We start from the raw sequence: 14,300 nt of genomic DNA on the forward strand, positions 1-14,300 counted from the left end.
TACCGACAACTGGACAACCAGGAACACTACAGACAGTTACCCGCAGATCCGACCAAAGAACACACCCACCAGCTCAACAAACTGATCAAGACCTTCGATCCAGACCTTCAAAGCATCCTACGCGCTCTCATCCCACGTACTCCCCGCGTGGGAGACTTCGACTGCCTCCCAAAGATACACAAAGCCAACACACCCGGACGTCCTATCGGATCAGGCAACGGAACCCTGTGTGAGAACCTCTCTGGATACGTCGAGGGCATCCTGAAACCCATCGTACAGGGAACCCCCAGCTTCTGTCGCGACACTACAGACTTCCTACAAAAACTCAGCACCCACGGACCAGTTGAATCAGGAACACTTCTCACCACGATGGACGTCTCGGCACTCTACACCAGTATCCCCCACGATGACGGCATCGCTGCAACAGCCTCAGTACTCAACACCAACAACAGCCAATCTCCAGACGCCATCCTACAACTCATCCGCTTCATCCTGGATCACAATGTCTTCACCTTCGATAACCAGTTCTTTACCCAAACACACGGAACAGCCATGGGGACCAAATTTGCACCCCAATACGCCAACATTTTCATGCACAAGTTCGAGCACGACTTCTTCACTGCACAGGACCTCCAACCAATGCTATACACCAGATACATCGATGACATTTTCTTCCTATGGACCCACGGCGAAGAATCACTGAAGAGACTACACGATAACATCAACAAGTTCCATCCCACCATCAAACTCACCATGGACTACTCCTCAGAATCGGTTTCTTTCTTGGACACACAAATCTCCATCAAAGACGGGCACCTCAGCACCTCACTCTACCGCAAGCCCACGGACAACCTCACGATGCTCCACTTTTCCAGCTTCCACCCCAACCACGTCAAAGAGGCCATCCCCTATGGACAGGCCCTGCGAATACACAGGATCTGCTCAGACGAGGAGGAACGCGATGGACACCTACAGACGCTGAAAGACGCCCTCGTAAGAACGGGATATGACGCTCGACTTGTCGATCGACAGTTCCGACGGGCCACAGCGAAAAATCGCATAGACCTCCTCAGAAGACAAACACGGGACGCAACCAACAGAGTACCCTTCGTCGTCCAGTACTTCCCCGGAGCGGAGAAACTACACCATGTTCTCCGCAGCCTTCAACACGTCATCGATGACGACGAACACCTCGCTAAGGCCATCCCCACGCCTCCACTACTCGCCTTTAAACAGCCACCCAACCTCAAACAGACCATCGTTCGCAGCAAGTTACCCAGTTTTCAGGAGAACAGCGTCCAAGACACCACACAACCCTGCACCTCTGCAAGACATGCCAGATCATCGACACGGATACCACCATCACACGAGAGGACACCACCCACCAGGTACATGGTTCATACTCCTGTGACTCGGCCAACGTTGTCTACCTCATACGTTGCAGGAAAGGATGCCCCGGAGCATGGTACATTGGCGAGACCATGCAGACACTGCGACAACGGATACCGCGCAACAATCGCCAGACAGGAGGGTTCCCTCCCAGTCGGGGAACACTTTAGCAGTCAAGAACATTCAGCCACCGATCTTCGGGTAAGCGTTCTCCAAGGCGGCCTTCGAGACACACGACAACGCAAAATCGTCGAGCAGAAGTTGATAGCCAAGTTCCGCACCCATGAGGACGGCCTCAACCGGGATCTTGGGTTCATGTCACGCTACACGTAACCCCACCAGCAAAAAGGGGGAAAAAAAATTATGTTTTTTAATATTCTCTCTCTCTCTGCCATTTTGGGTTTCTTTCTGCCTGTCTGTGTAATTGACACAATGTATATCCAGTGTACTGGGACGTGCTGTTCTCCGTGACTGGCCTGTTTGAATAACAACGACACCTTTTGATTGGTGTGATGCTGTCCCAGCCTAGTATAAGATATGCGATTTGAGAACCTTTTCACTCATTCATCTGACGAAGGGGATAATCTCCGAAAGCTTGTGATTTTAAAATAAATTTGTTGGACTATAACCTGGTGTTGTAAGATTCCTTACATTTGTCCACCCCAGTCCATCACCGGCATCTCCACATCATGTTATATGAAGATATTGCTATTAAGTAAAATTCAGCACATGAGGGGTTAAATCCACACAATGCACAAGATATCTTGGAAAGCATATTTGAGCCAATAGTTGGAACTAGACAAAGTGGTTTCATGCATACCATATCCGTTTGAGACAACGAGGTTTGTTAATACATTATAGTGACATTCACACATACAACATTGGAATGGCATCATTTATTTGAGTCTAGTGGGTGTAGCGGCCTGAGGACCCATTGTTGGCCAGGGGCTGCAAAAACTACTGAGTCTATTCCAAACTGCTGACACACAGGCAAAAGCAACTTTTGAACTGAAGTAACCTGAGTTCAGTCGCTGGCCTGAGCTGGCTGGAACCGGTTTGAATTAGCTAAGTTTCATGAAAGACAAAGGAGATGTGATAAGACACAAGTCCTTATTTAGAAAAGGAGTAATGAGGTAATGCTCCCTAAATCCTTGGGACAGAGCCAATAAGGAGAAGACACGGACTAGGCGAGCAAGCCTAAACCAACGGGAGAGAGACAGCACAGCTTGAAGAGATAAGATTCGGAATAAGAAGGAAGAATCTCGGGCGTGGAGCCAGCGAAGACTCCGGAGACTAACCATCGCGGAAGTGGAGGAACCTACGTCGGGGACGTAGAGACGATGTTGAAAGAGAGAGAGAACGGAACGCCTGGCCAGTGTCAGCTCTCCTTTTCGGGTATTGGCCTTTATATTCTGTGACCACTCAGGAAGTATCAGAGAAACCTAGTGGGTGTGCATTTAGATCCTAGTTTGGGTATAAAACTGTATAACCTGGTGCAAACTGCATGTCTCTATCTAACCAGACATATAAGCTATATGTATATGATCTAACGATGTGAATAAAGCGAATTGAGAGTTCAGAGAGAATTGACTCTTCTCCTCTTTGTACTAAGCCAATAACCGTAATTGGTGACCTCCGGTCAACACCATGCATCAGCAAATTTGATTATGAGCTCAACTTGCCAATCCACAGAGTGTGCTGGATGAGGGTTAACGGTCAAGTCTTTGGCTTCCTGTCAAGTTGGAAGAGCAGTCTGCAGAAGTTTGGAGTGAAAATAGTCAGAGGAAGAGATTTCTCTTCCTAAGATTATAGTCAGTCAGTTTTGCAAATAGTGACTTACAAAGTGAAGTTAGGCCATATCAGAGGCTGAGATTGCACCTTTTTTTTAACTTTTGATGTTGCAAGGAGCAATAGGAATCATACTGAATTTCAATGAAAACTGTATTCTGCACAGTCCTTTATTATATGTAAAATAGAACAATTTCTTGGTTTACAATTGCCCTCATCTCATTAGAGTTTCCAAAAGTTAGGACGAATACATGTACAAGATTACAGTATTCAGTGCACTCAATGAAGGGTTTCATTGTTACACTTCCTGGGTCACACTTTTGTATGACTAGATATTGGGCAGTAAAGAAAAAGTCTTCATCATAAAGGACTTGGGGCGCTAAACTGGGCGCTATGCGGCCTCCCGAAGTGCCAAGATGGCGTCTTGGCTGCACACGCACATTTCCAGCGTGACGTGCACCGGACGCCATCTTGGTATCGGAGTTAACGAACACCAGCTACATGTAAAGTAAGGAGAAAATGGAAACAGCGTGCAACGCTGATTCAAAGTAATAGACACCATTTTGGGACTTAACGCTCAACTCAACGCACTTTCTTAACCCCGATCTTCTGAATGTGTCTTAAAAGTGCCTGGAGGACCCCCACCAGTGCTATTTAAAGGGACCATGCAGGGTTTACAGGTTAGTGGCTGGATTATTGCTTCTGGCTGTCAAGACAATTGTAATTGTTTTTGGCGGTCTCCTAGACTTGAACACTAAGACGAGGGGACATAGCCTAACATTTGGAGCCAGGACGTGCAGGAGTGAAGATAGGAAATGCTTCTACAGAAGTTTGGAATGCTCTTCTGCAAACGGCAGTTGATGCTAGTTGAATTGTGAATTCTAAATTTGAGATTGATAGATATCTGTGAACTAAGGGTATTAAGGGGCTACGGCGGGTACATGGAGTTAGGTCACAGGTCCACCATGATCTCATTGAATGGTGGAATAGGCTCGAGGGGCTAAATGCAACTGCCACCTGATGTGCGCCACCTTCTCCTGCAAGAAAGCAGGGCATGTGTCTGGGTGATGTGCCTGTCACGGTTGAATAGCTGCCAGTATGTGTGGCCTGTGAGTTGTGGGTGTGCGGCTTGCAACAGTGGTAATGTCTGAGGGTGAGAGGAAGCATATGATTGGAAGAGTTGAGTACTGATGGAAAGAGTTTATTGGTATGTGGGTGATGGGGAGTGTAGTGCGTGGTGTAGTTGGTAGGAGACGCCACTTGACAGTTGACCTCACTCACCTTGACTTCTCATGTCAAAGCATTGAACTTCTTCCTGCACTGCATCCATATGCACGATGCTGTGTACCTGGCACTGACTTAGTCCTCCACTGCCTCCCACTGCCTTTTGGGTATAGGTCTGGAGGGCCTCTTGCCCCCCACCACGGATATAGATGTCCCTCCTTCTGTCCACCTCTTGCACCAAGGCCTCTAGTGCATCAGCAGAGAACCTTGGTGCAAGCACTCTCATAGGCCTAGTACAAAGTCAGATCGGTAGATTGGAGGATGTGGGATTTAGTGGTGCGCAACCCCCGCGAATTGCATGGAATCCTCATTCAACGCTGATTTCCAACGTAGGTTGCAGGTAAGTCCTCAGGCCTGACGAAAGTCTCGTCCTGCCTGTGCAGGGGCCATTGGGCACGGGGTAATAGCAGATCGCTCTACCCCGCCCAAAAACAGGCTCTATCCAATTCTTCCCCCATGGGGTCCATTCATGGGTGAGACGAGTGATGCTGAACCAGAGAAAATATCTAGTACAGACCCATAATGTGTAACAGTCTTCAAGCACACACTGTGAGGCTCACGTGGGAAGGATGGCTTGGCCACTTGGGTCACGTACTTGAGGTTTTCCCAATGCCTATGGAGCCATAACTCTACATGAGAAGAGAAAATTAAGAATGGGAAATAAAAAGAAAACCATGGATTTTAAAACGAAACGGAAATTTGGCTAGTGTCCTTTGATTTCCCAGCATTACCTACACGACCATTTATTTAAGAAAAAAATAATTTTAATTTACATTCATAGGAAAAAAAAACATGAAAAAAAATCAAATAATATGCTCTTCAAAATCATGAAAGTATATTCAAATTTCAACTTTAACAAAGGACTGTTATATTGACTGACAAATATACATGGAAGAGGGAAGGAACAACATAAAACTAAAAGAAAAAGCATACAAAAATGCAAAAAAATAGCAGATTCTGGTGACTGGGAGCGTTACAAAGAAAAGCAAAGAGTGACAAAACAGATAGAGCTACAAAAAGGAGTGCAAAAAGAAACTTGCAAGGGATAGCGAAATCAACACAAAAAAATTTTACAATTACCTTAGGAAAAAGAGGGTGATCAAGAGCAATATGGGCCCCCTTAAAAACTGATAATGGTGATATCGTAAATGAAAATAAGGAAATGGCGGACATGTTCAATAATTACTTTGCATCAGTATTTACAGTAGAGGAAGAGGCTAGCAATGCCGGTCGTCCCAAGGAAACTAATTTTGAATCAGAGACAGGGACTCACCGTAATTAACATAAGCAAATTAACAGTAATGAAGAAAATAATGGCACCACAGAGTGACAAATCCCCAGGACCAGATGGTTTCCATCCCAGGGCTTTAAAAGAAGTAGGTGAGAACATTGCAGATGCCCTAACTATAATCTTCCAGAGTTCTCTTGATTCAGGAGCCGTTCCTTTAGATTGGAAAATTGCATGTCACGCCGCTATTTAAGAAAGGTAAGAGGGGGAAACCAGGGAATTATAGACCAGTTAGCCTAGCAGCTGTTGTCGGGAAATTACTAGCGTCTATAATTAAGAACACCGTGAAAATTTTCAGCTGATCAGAGAGAGCCAGCATGAATTTATAAAGGGTAGGTCATGCCTGACGAACCTGACTGAATTTTTTGAAGAGGTGACTAAAGTAGTGGACAGGGGAATGTCTATGGATGTTGTTTATATGGACTTCCAGAAGGCACTTAATCAAGTCCCTCATAAGGGACTGTTAGCTGAAGTTGAAGCTCATAGAATTGAGGGCAAATTATTGACCTGGTTAGGAAATTGGCTGAGCAGCAGGAGACAGAAAGTAGGGATAGTGGGCAGGTACTCAAATTGGCAGGATATGACTAATGGTGTCCCACAGGGATCTGTGTTGGGGCGTCAACTATTCACTTTATTTATTAACGACTTAGATGATGGGATAGAGAGCTACATATCCAAGTTTGCCGATGACACAAAGATAAGCAGCATTGTAAGCAGTGTAGATGGAAGCATAAATTAGAGAGAGATAGTAACAGATTAAGTGAATGGGCAAAACTATGGCAAATGGATTTCAACGTAGGCAAGTGTAAGGTCGTTCACTTTGGACCTAAAAAGGTGAGATCAGAGTACTTTCTAAATGGTGAAAAGCTTGAAACAATGGAGGTCCAAAGAGACTTCGGGGTCCATGTACACAGATCATTAAAATGTCATGGACAGGTACAGAAATCAAAAAGGCTAATGAATGGTGGCCTTTTTACCTAGAGGACTAGGACAAGGGGGTAGAAATGATGCTACAGCTATACAAAGCCCTGGTTAGACCACACCTGGAGTACTGTGTTCAGTTCTGGGAACCGCACCTTAGGAAGGATATATTGGCCTTGGAGGGAGTGCAGCGTAGATTTACCACAATACCTGGACTCCAAGGGTTAAATTACAAGGAGAAATTACACAAACTAGAGTTGTATTCCCTAGAATTTAGAAGATTAACGGGTGATATTCAAGATATTAAGGGGAATTTATAGGATAGGTGGAGAGAAACTATTTCCGCTGGTTGGGGAGTCTAGGACTAGGGGACGTAGCCTAAAAAATCAGAGCTAGGACTTTCAGTAGTGAAGTTAGGAAACACTTCTACACGCAAAGTGTGGTAGAAGTTTAGAGCTCTCTTCCGCAAACGGCAGTTGATGCTAGCTCAATTGTTAATTTTAAATCTGAGATTGATAAATTTTTGTTAACCAAAGGTATTAAGGAATATGGGGCTAAGGCAGGTATATGGAGTTAGGTCACAGATCAGCCATGGGCTCACTGAATGACTAGACTGGCTCGAGGAGCTAAATGGCCTACTCCTGTTCCTATGTTCTTAAATGGTCACTTGAATAACTAAGCTTGATTTAGACACCATGAATGGTCTATCAAGGAGAGTCAACATGGTTTAACGAAGGGGAAATCATGTCTGACAAATTTATTAGAGTTCTTTGAGGAAGTAACGGGCAGGATGGATAAAGAGGAACCAATGGATGCAGTATATTTGGATTTCCAAAATGCATTCGATAAGGTGCCACATGAAAGATTACTGCACAAGATAAGAGCTAATGGTGTTGGGGGTAATATACTGGCATGGATAGAGGATTGGCTAACTAACAGAAAACAAAGAGTCGGGATAAAAGGGTCATTTTCAAAATGGCAATCTGTAACTAGTGGAGTGCCGCAGGGATCAGTGCTGGGGCCTCAACTATTTACAATATATATCAAAGGCTTGGATGAAGGAACAGAGTGTCTTGTGGCCAAATTTGCTGATGATACAAAGATAGGTGGAAAAGCAAGTTGCGATGAGGACACAAAATGTCTGCAAAGGGATATTGACAGGTTAAGCGAATGGGCAAAAATTTGGCAGATGGAATATAATGTGGGAAAATGTAAAGTCATCCACTTTGGGAGGAAAAATAAAAAAGCAAAATATTATTTGAATGGAGATATACTACAAAATGCTGCAGTACAGAGGGATCTGGGTGTCCTCGTACATGAAACACAAAAAGTCAACATACAGGTGCAGCAGGTAATCTGGAAGGCAAACGGAATATTGGCCTTTATTTCTAGGGGGATGAAGTATAAAAGCAGGGAAGTCATGCTACAACTGTACAGGGTGCTGGTGAGACCACACCTGGAGTACTGCGTACAGTTCGGGTGCCCTTATTTAAGGAAGGACAAACTTGCATTGGAGGCAGTTCAGAGAAGGTTCACTAGGTTGATTCCGGGTATGGAAGGGTTGTCTTATGAGGAAAGATTGAACAGGTTGGGTCTATACTCATTGGCGTTTAGAAGAATGTGAGGAGATCTTATTGAAACATACAAGATTCTGAGGGGACTCGATAGGTTAGATGCTGAGAAGATGTTACCCCTCATGGGGGAATCTAAAACTAGGGGACATAGTCTCAGAATAAGGAGTCGCCCATTTAAGACAGAAATGAGGAGGAATTTCTTCTCCCAGAGGGTCGTGAATCTTGGGAATTCTTTACCCCAAAAAGCTGTGGAGGCTGAGTCATTGAATACATTCAAGGCTGAGTTAGACAAATTTTTCATCAGCATGGGAGTCAAAGAATATGGGGAAAGGGCAGGAAAGTGAAGTTGTGGTAAAAATCAGATCAGCCATGATCTCATTAAATGGCGGAGCAAGCTCGAGAGGCCGAATAGCCTACTCCTATCTCTTATGGTCTTATAGCAATCTTAAGTGTCTCTCTATCTTCAAAGTCCCCAAATACAATCGGACATACATCCTAAAGGCAAGTCTTATAAACATGTTACTTCAATAAGGAACTCATGATTTAATTCTGTAAGAGTCTGGTTTCTCATTTGCCTACATAGCAATAGGGACTTCACTTCAGAAGTAATTCTTGGACTATTAAGTGATTTGGGACATCCTGAGGATTGAAAAGGCAATAAAATGCAAGTTAATTCTTTCTTCTTTGTCTTTCATCAGTTCATAAGTTTTGAGTATGTTTAATTCCATATTATTCTCCTCACTTTTGTAATATGACTATGAATGCTTCACTTGCTTTGTGAATGACAATTCTCTCAATCAGTAAATTTCCCAAAATAACACTGGACATGAACAAATTAGAAATATGCGTACAAAAGAATCAGATTTCCTCAGTTCAAGAAACTGCCACAGTTTCTAGTGCTCAACTAACTAAACCAGCGGAAGAATTCACTTCTCACAACAGATTCCAGCAACATTACTAAAATTCCAAGGCCCTACAACCATCGCAATTTAACTTCTAGGAAACGTAGATTGGGAAGAAAGAAAATACCCTCCTCTCAAATCTATCTTATTAGTAAATAAGATGTTCTGAAAATATTACATAATTTTAATGCATACTTAATCTAGCTGCAGAGAGTTCTGTATAGAAATTGCAGAAGCAAAGCATATGGTTGATGGTGGACATCAGATAACAAGCCTACCTGGAAAATGAATTGTCACACCCTCATCAAAAGAATAATACTCTCAAGAGTTGCAAGGCTCTAAGACCAGTTTCTCACACAATGACTAAAATATACATAATATGCAAATTTAAAAGTCAGTTTTGATATTTGAGAGCCCTGATTTGTTTATCCTTGAACTAATAAGTTTCTTCCCATGCTTTGACAAGTCTACACTTAGTAGAAATTCATTGGAAGCCACGTGATAACGTAATTCGAGGAACAGGGAGCATTTTTTTTACAAAGCGGCATCAAATTCCAATGAAGAGATTGAAAAAAATCTGAGGGATCTATTTATGTTTAACCCATGACTGTGTTAATTTCTGCAAGTGTTATCCTTGGATCAGTCGTAGCACTCTTGCCTCTGAGTTGGAAGGTCATTGGCTCAAGCCCCATGCAGGACTTGAACACATAATATTGGCTGACATTAGTTGGAGGTGCTTTCTTTTGCATGAAGCGTTAAACTGAGGGCCCTCTCAGGCGGATGTGAACGATCACATGGCACTAAATGAAGATTTGCATGGGGAATTCTCCCAGTGTCCTGACCAACATTCATCTCTCAATCAACACCATCAAAAACAGATTAACGCATCATTCACTGTACTGCTATTTGTGCACAAAGTGGCTGCTGTGGTTGCCTACAAAACAACAATGACTACACCGCAAAAGTAATTCATTGACTGTAAAGCGCTTTGGGATGCCCTGAGAACACAAAAGGTGCTACATAAATTCAAGTTCTTTCCTTGATTAGGGTAAAGCTGTAATTTCTTGAAATGATAAAGCTGCAATGTCACTTATTGATGGCAGAAATAGAGAGATTCTCAGGAAATGCTTGAGATTAAATTTTCAACTTGCTGTCCAAATACTTTTCTTTGTCAAAAATGATCAAACACAAATATTCTCATGCAGAGCAACTTCAAGTTGTGCACTTGACCTTGAAATGAAAAGCAGATGTTTCCTGGCTCCGTGTCCAGTTGGAGGGGGTGGAGGAGAAAGTGAATTTGTGGTTCAAGTACACAACAATTTAATCCCTTCATAAGACTGATCTTGAGCATTTCTATTCTCATTTAGTTCCCTGAAGCCCAACATACATTGGAAACCTTTGTTTTGGTAAAAGGGATGGAGGATGAGGGGAAGATAATAGTGAGGATCTATTAACTGAAAATGCACATATTTCCCCCCCTCACTTTTTCCCCTTTACTTGAGGACAGTGCTGGGATATAGCTGCACAGGCATCCACTGCCCTTCAGTATCTCACTAAAGTGACCAGTCTTCTTGTCTAAGCCTCATCAATCAATGCTGGCAAAGTATTCATCAAAGGGGTAGCACCAAGGTCCTCTCCCAACATACACAAGGGTACATTCCAGCAGGGATTACTGGAAATTATGGAATTTGTAATAAATATGGTGTTAAATGCATTGTTATAAAACTCAATTAAAAGTGAAGTCACAAGAATAAAAATTTATGAAGACACTAAAAATATTAAAATGCAGAGTTTTTTTGCGATTCAGGCAACTAAAATTCCTTTCCATCATCATCACAGAAATCTATTCCAGGATCTTGCTATTGACCATATCACTGAGGGAAACATATGGATTTCACTCCACTTGAGAAAAAGATGAAATGGAGAAATCCTATTATTACATGACAAAATCTTTAGGAATTCAGGTACTTATTACAATTTTATAAAACATGATCATTCAGTTAGAAACAACAATATTTATTGTTAGCACATTTACTTCACAATAAACAAAGGTCCATTGTTCCAAAAGTTTAATTAAACTAAGTAGTGACAATCTTTCCATTTTGCAGATTCTCACACGAGAATAAATCCATTTTTCTTTCTCAGATTAGAACAGATAGATATGGCTGCCAACACAATTATGTTGGGATGAAAAGAAGATACCAACATGAGATACTGACAGCTGAACAGGAAGATACAGTAACAATTTTAATTATACCTTCTTCTGCTCTTGAGCTGTCATGATCAGCCAGTCTGGAAGAGGTTGGTCTAGACTGAATCATGGTTCCAGATGGCATGTGAGGCAGCTCATCATCTCTGAGATCTGCAATCATATCCTGAAGTTTTGACCTGTTTACCCCTGGAAATGAAAGCCATCAGTAACTGTTCAGTCACATATTCAGCATTATTGTTAGTGTGAAATAAGTTCTGCAATTACAGCTTTCATTTGTTCTGGAAGTCAAATTAAATATATTATTTATTATAACTCTGCTAACAAAACCAGCCCACCCGGAATAATATTTTATACATGAATCCATACTCTATGCTATCATTAAACGATCTTTCCATTAAGAAGTGGTAATCTGAACATTAAATGATGGTAACCCACGACATATAATTTTAAATCGTTACCAAAATTGAAAAACGCAAGTTAATATCTTCCTGCTTCAATTATATGGATAGAGGATTTTACTGATTAGGCTTGGAGAGGGAAAAGAAAGAAGAATCAAGGAACTGTTCATTTCAGCAACATGAATGGAGAACAAAACAAAGATAAAAGGTTTAGATGTTTACACTAGGGGTGCAACAAACTAGCACTTCAAATATATTTGTCAAAAGATTGGACAAAGGTTATTTTTATGATCATGTTCCATACCTGTGTTCTCATTTCAACCGTTCTGTGTTCCAATTAAAAGCAAAAACACTTTGGGACACAAATAACGGAAGCAAAAATGTGAGATAAATCTTATTCATTGCTTTTCTCTTCATTGACTCTACCTCCCCAAAACCACCAAGATATTTCACCAAAGCAAAATTCAGATACTTTATGAGAGAGGAACTATTAATGCTAAATTAAATTTCTCAGATAGCAATTACTCACCACAGTAATTCCAATCCTCTGTGGAGGGTCTTCTATGTTGTCAGGATTGTATCACACCATCTAATGGTAGAGTTTGGGTGTAAAGTCTTACTGTCCATTCATATAATTGGTTTCCACCACAGGAATCTTCACAGGCCAGAGGAATTTGTGCACCAAAGGGCCTTGTGGATAATGGATGTGGAAGTTCTCTTGATTCAATCGCTCCTGGGACTATCTTACACATCCAAATGGAGTCCTCACACTCCAAGAAGGCAAAGTCAGTTAAGGGATATGAAACTGAGGAGTGAGACCCCAACATAGACTGAAGGAGTTCATTCACCAAAACAGAGGAATGGATTTAAGTGCCAAAGATGCTCTTATTTAGAAATGGCCAGCGTAAAGTCCAATGATAAGAATAGAATAAATAAATGCGTATATGTGCTTGGCAAGCAACAGTACTTCAATGTTCAGTAAGAGCTCCGCTTCTAGCCTCACCTCTGGAATGAAACAAGCTGGCAATTGCCCAACAGCAAGACATTGCCCAAAGGGTCATGAAACAAATGCCCATATACACGGTTTAAGAGAAGAAACATTCCAGACAGGGCAAAAAAGATGAATTAAGTTTAATAGTCCAATCAGTTTATACGGCAGCTTTCGACGTTCTGTGGAACCTCACGGCTGTTCACTTAAGGCATGGAAAGCATATACAGTCTGCATCGTTTATTCTTCACAGACACAGCCTCTCAAAAGCATGTAAAATCTCACACCGACACACTGGTATACAATCTTGCAAGTTCTCTGCAACTCCTTGTCTTCACTTGTAAAATTGGACACATCCGGGCTACAACTACAACATGTGTAATGTTGTACTCACAAATGATGGTAGGGTTGTCTGGTATCAGATATTGTGGAGTGCTTGTTTCCTAATGAAATGCTTAAGAGGTTGCATACCAACATCATTTGCAGCTGACAAAGGAAGAATTTTCAATCTCTGTGTATCACAGGAAGCAATATCCCCCTCTAAGTGAGTAACGTATAAAAGGACATTACCCACCTTTCCATCACCCAATGACTAACGCCAATCACTAAGAAATTTGCAGTCTGTAATGCTTTGCACTGCCATTGAAAACAATGCGCAGAGGTGGGCAGAAGTACATACAAAGCAATACATTTTACAAAAGAAGTTTCAGTCTATATAAAACTAATTGTTACTAAAGTTTCCCCCAACAGCTCAGTGAGTAAATGCATCACCCGGTACAGTATGGAGCCAGGAAGATCAGGAAATTTCCACATTCAACCAATGGTCTTGACTGAGTTAAGTGATCTCGGCTGGGCTGTAGTTGGGATGTTACAACTGACCTCAGTGTCACTGGGCTACTGAAGTGGTGGGTGAAGAGAAAGGTGGGAAATCAGCCTGTGTTCCAGCTCCTGATGATTATCTTGTGACTCCTGGTGGAAAGTAAATATGTACATGTCAGGTGTGGACAAGCTCAGGCTCAGGTGCGCTGTGTCCCCTCTCCCTCAAAAAGTACCCTGCTGACACTCACTATCTCGGCCCACACAAGAATAACGGGTACTTGAGCAAGATATCAGATGGTTGCTGGTGACTGTGGAATAACTGGAGCAAGAGTCAGCATCTTCAACAAAGAGGAGTTGATTGGAAAAAGGAAAAGAAACCCAATTGTTACAGAAAAATGGCTCAAATTGCCACATGGGGAGAGCATTATATTAAATCAGTAAGATGCCATTCCATTAAACAGCTCTGAAGTTTACTGAATCTTCAATTTGACTATAGCCTAATATTTGCTACAGAATCTGTTTCGCACACATATACAGGAGTCATGAGATTGCTTACTGGTCTCAGCAAATTACATAGTTAGGACACAAGAAAACCCCCCAAAAATCCTTGGAAATGTAAGGTTCATAATACAGTACAGAACCAAGCTGAATTCAGAGTATGAGAATAGATTCGCGTCTAACATAAAAGGGAATCTTCTTTAGGAGGCAGAGGGTATGGCTGAGGTACTAAATGAATA

At 42.1% G+C, this 14,300-nt stretch overlaps 1 protein-coding gene across 3 annotated transcripts in view; it reads right to left on the reverse strand.

Moving 5' to 3' along the window:
- strn3 (striatin, calmodulin binding protein 3) overlaps positions 1-14,300 on the reverse strand; it is a 162,274-nt gene that overhangs the window by 50,888 nt on the left and 97,086 nt on the right. For 2 of the 3 annotated variants that reach the window (XM_067991403.1, XM_067991402.1), the window contains one exon: positions 11,404-11,544. The exons of the other annotated variant lie outside the window; for it this stretch is intronic. In XM_067991403.1, coding sequence (XP_067847504.1) covers positions 11,404-11,544 — 141 coding nt within the window. The remainder of the gene's footprint in view (positions 1-11,403; positions 11,545-14,300) is intronic. 3 annotated transcript variants of the gene reach the window in all.

The sequence above is a fragment of the Heptranchias perlo genome, chromosome 10 (assembly GCF_035084215.1).
Source record: "Heptranchias perlo isolate sHepPer1 chromosome 10, sHepPer1.hap1, whole genome shotgun sequence".
In the NCBI taxonomy this organism is placed as follows: Eukaryota; Metazoa; Chordata; class Chondrichthyes; order Hexanchiformes; family Hexanchidae; genus Heptranchias; species Heptranchias perlo.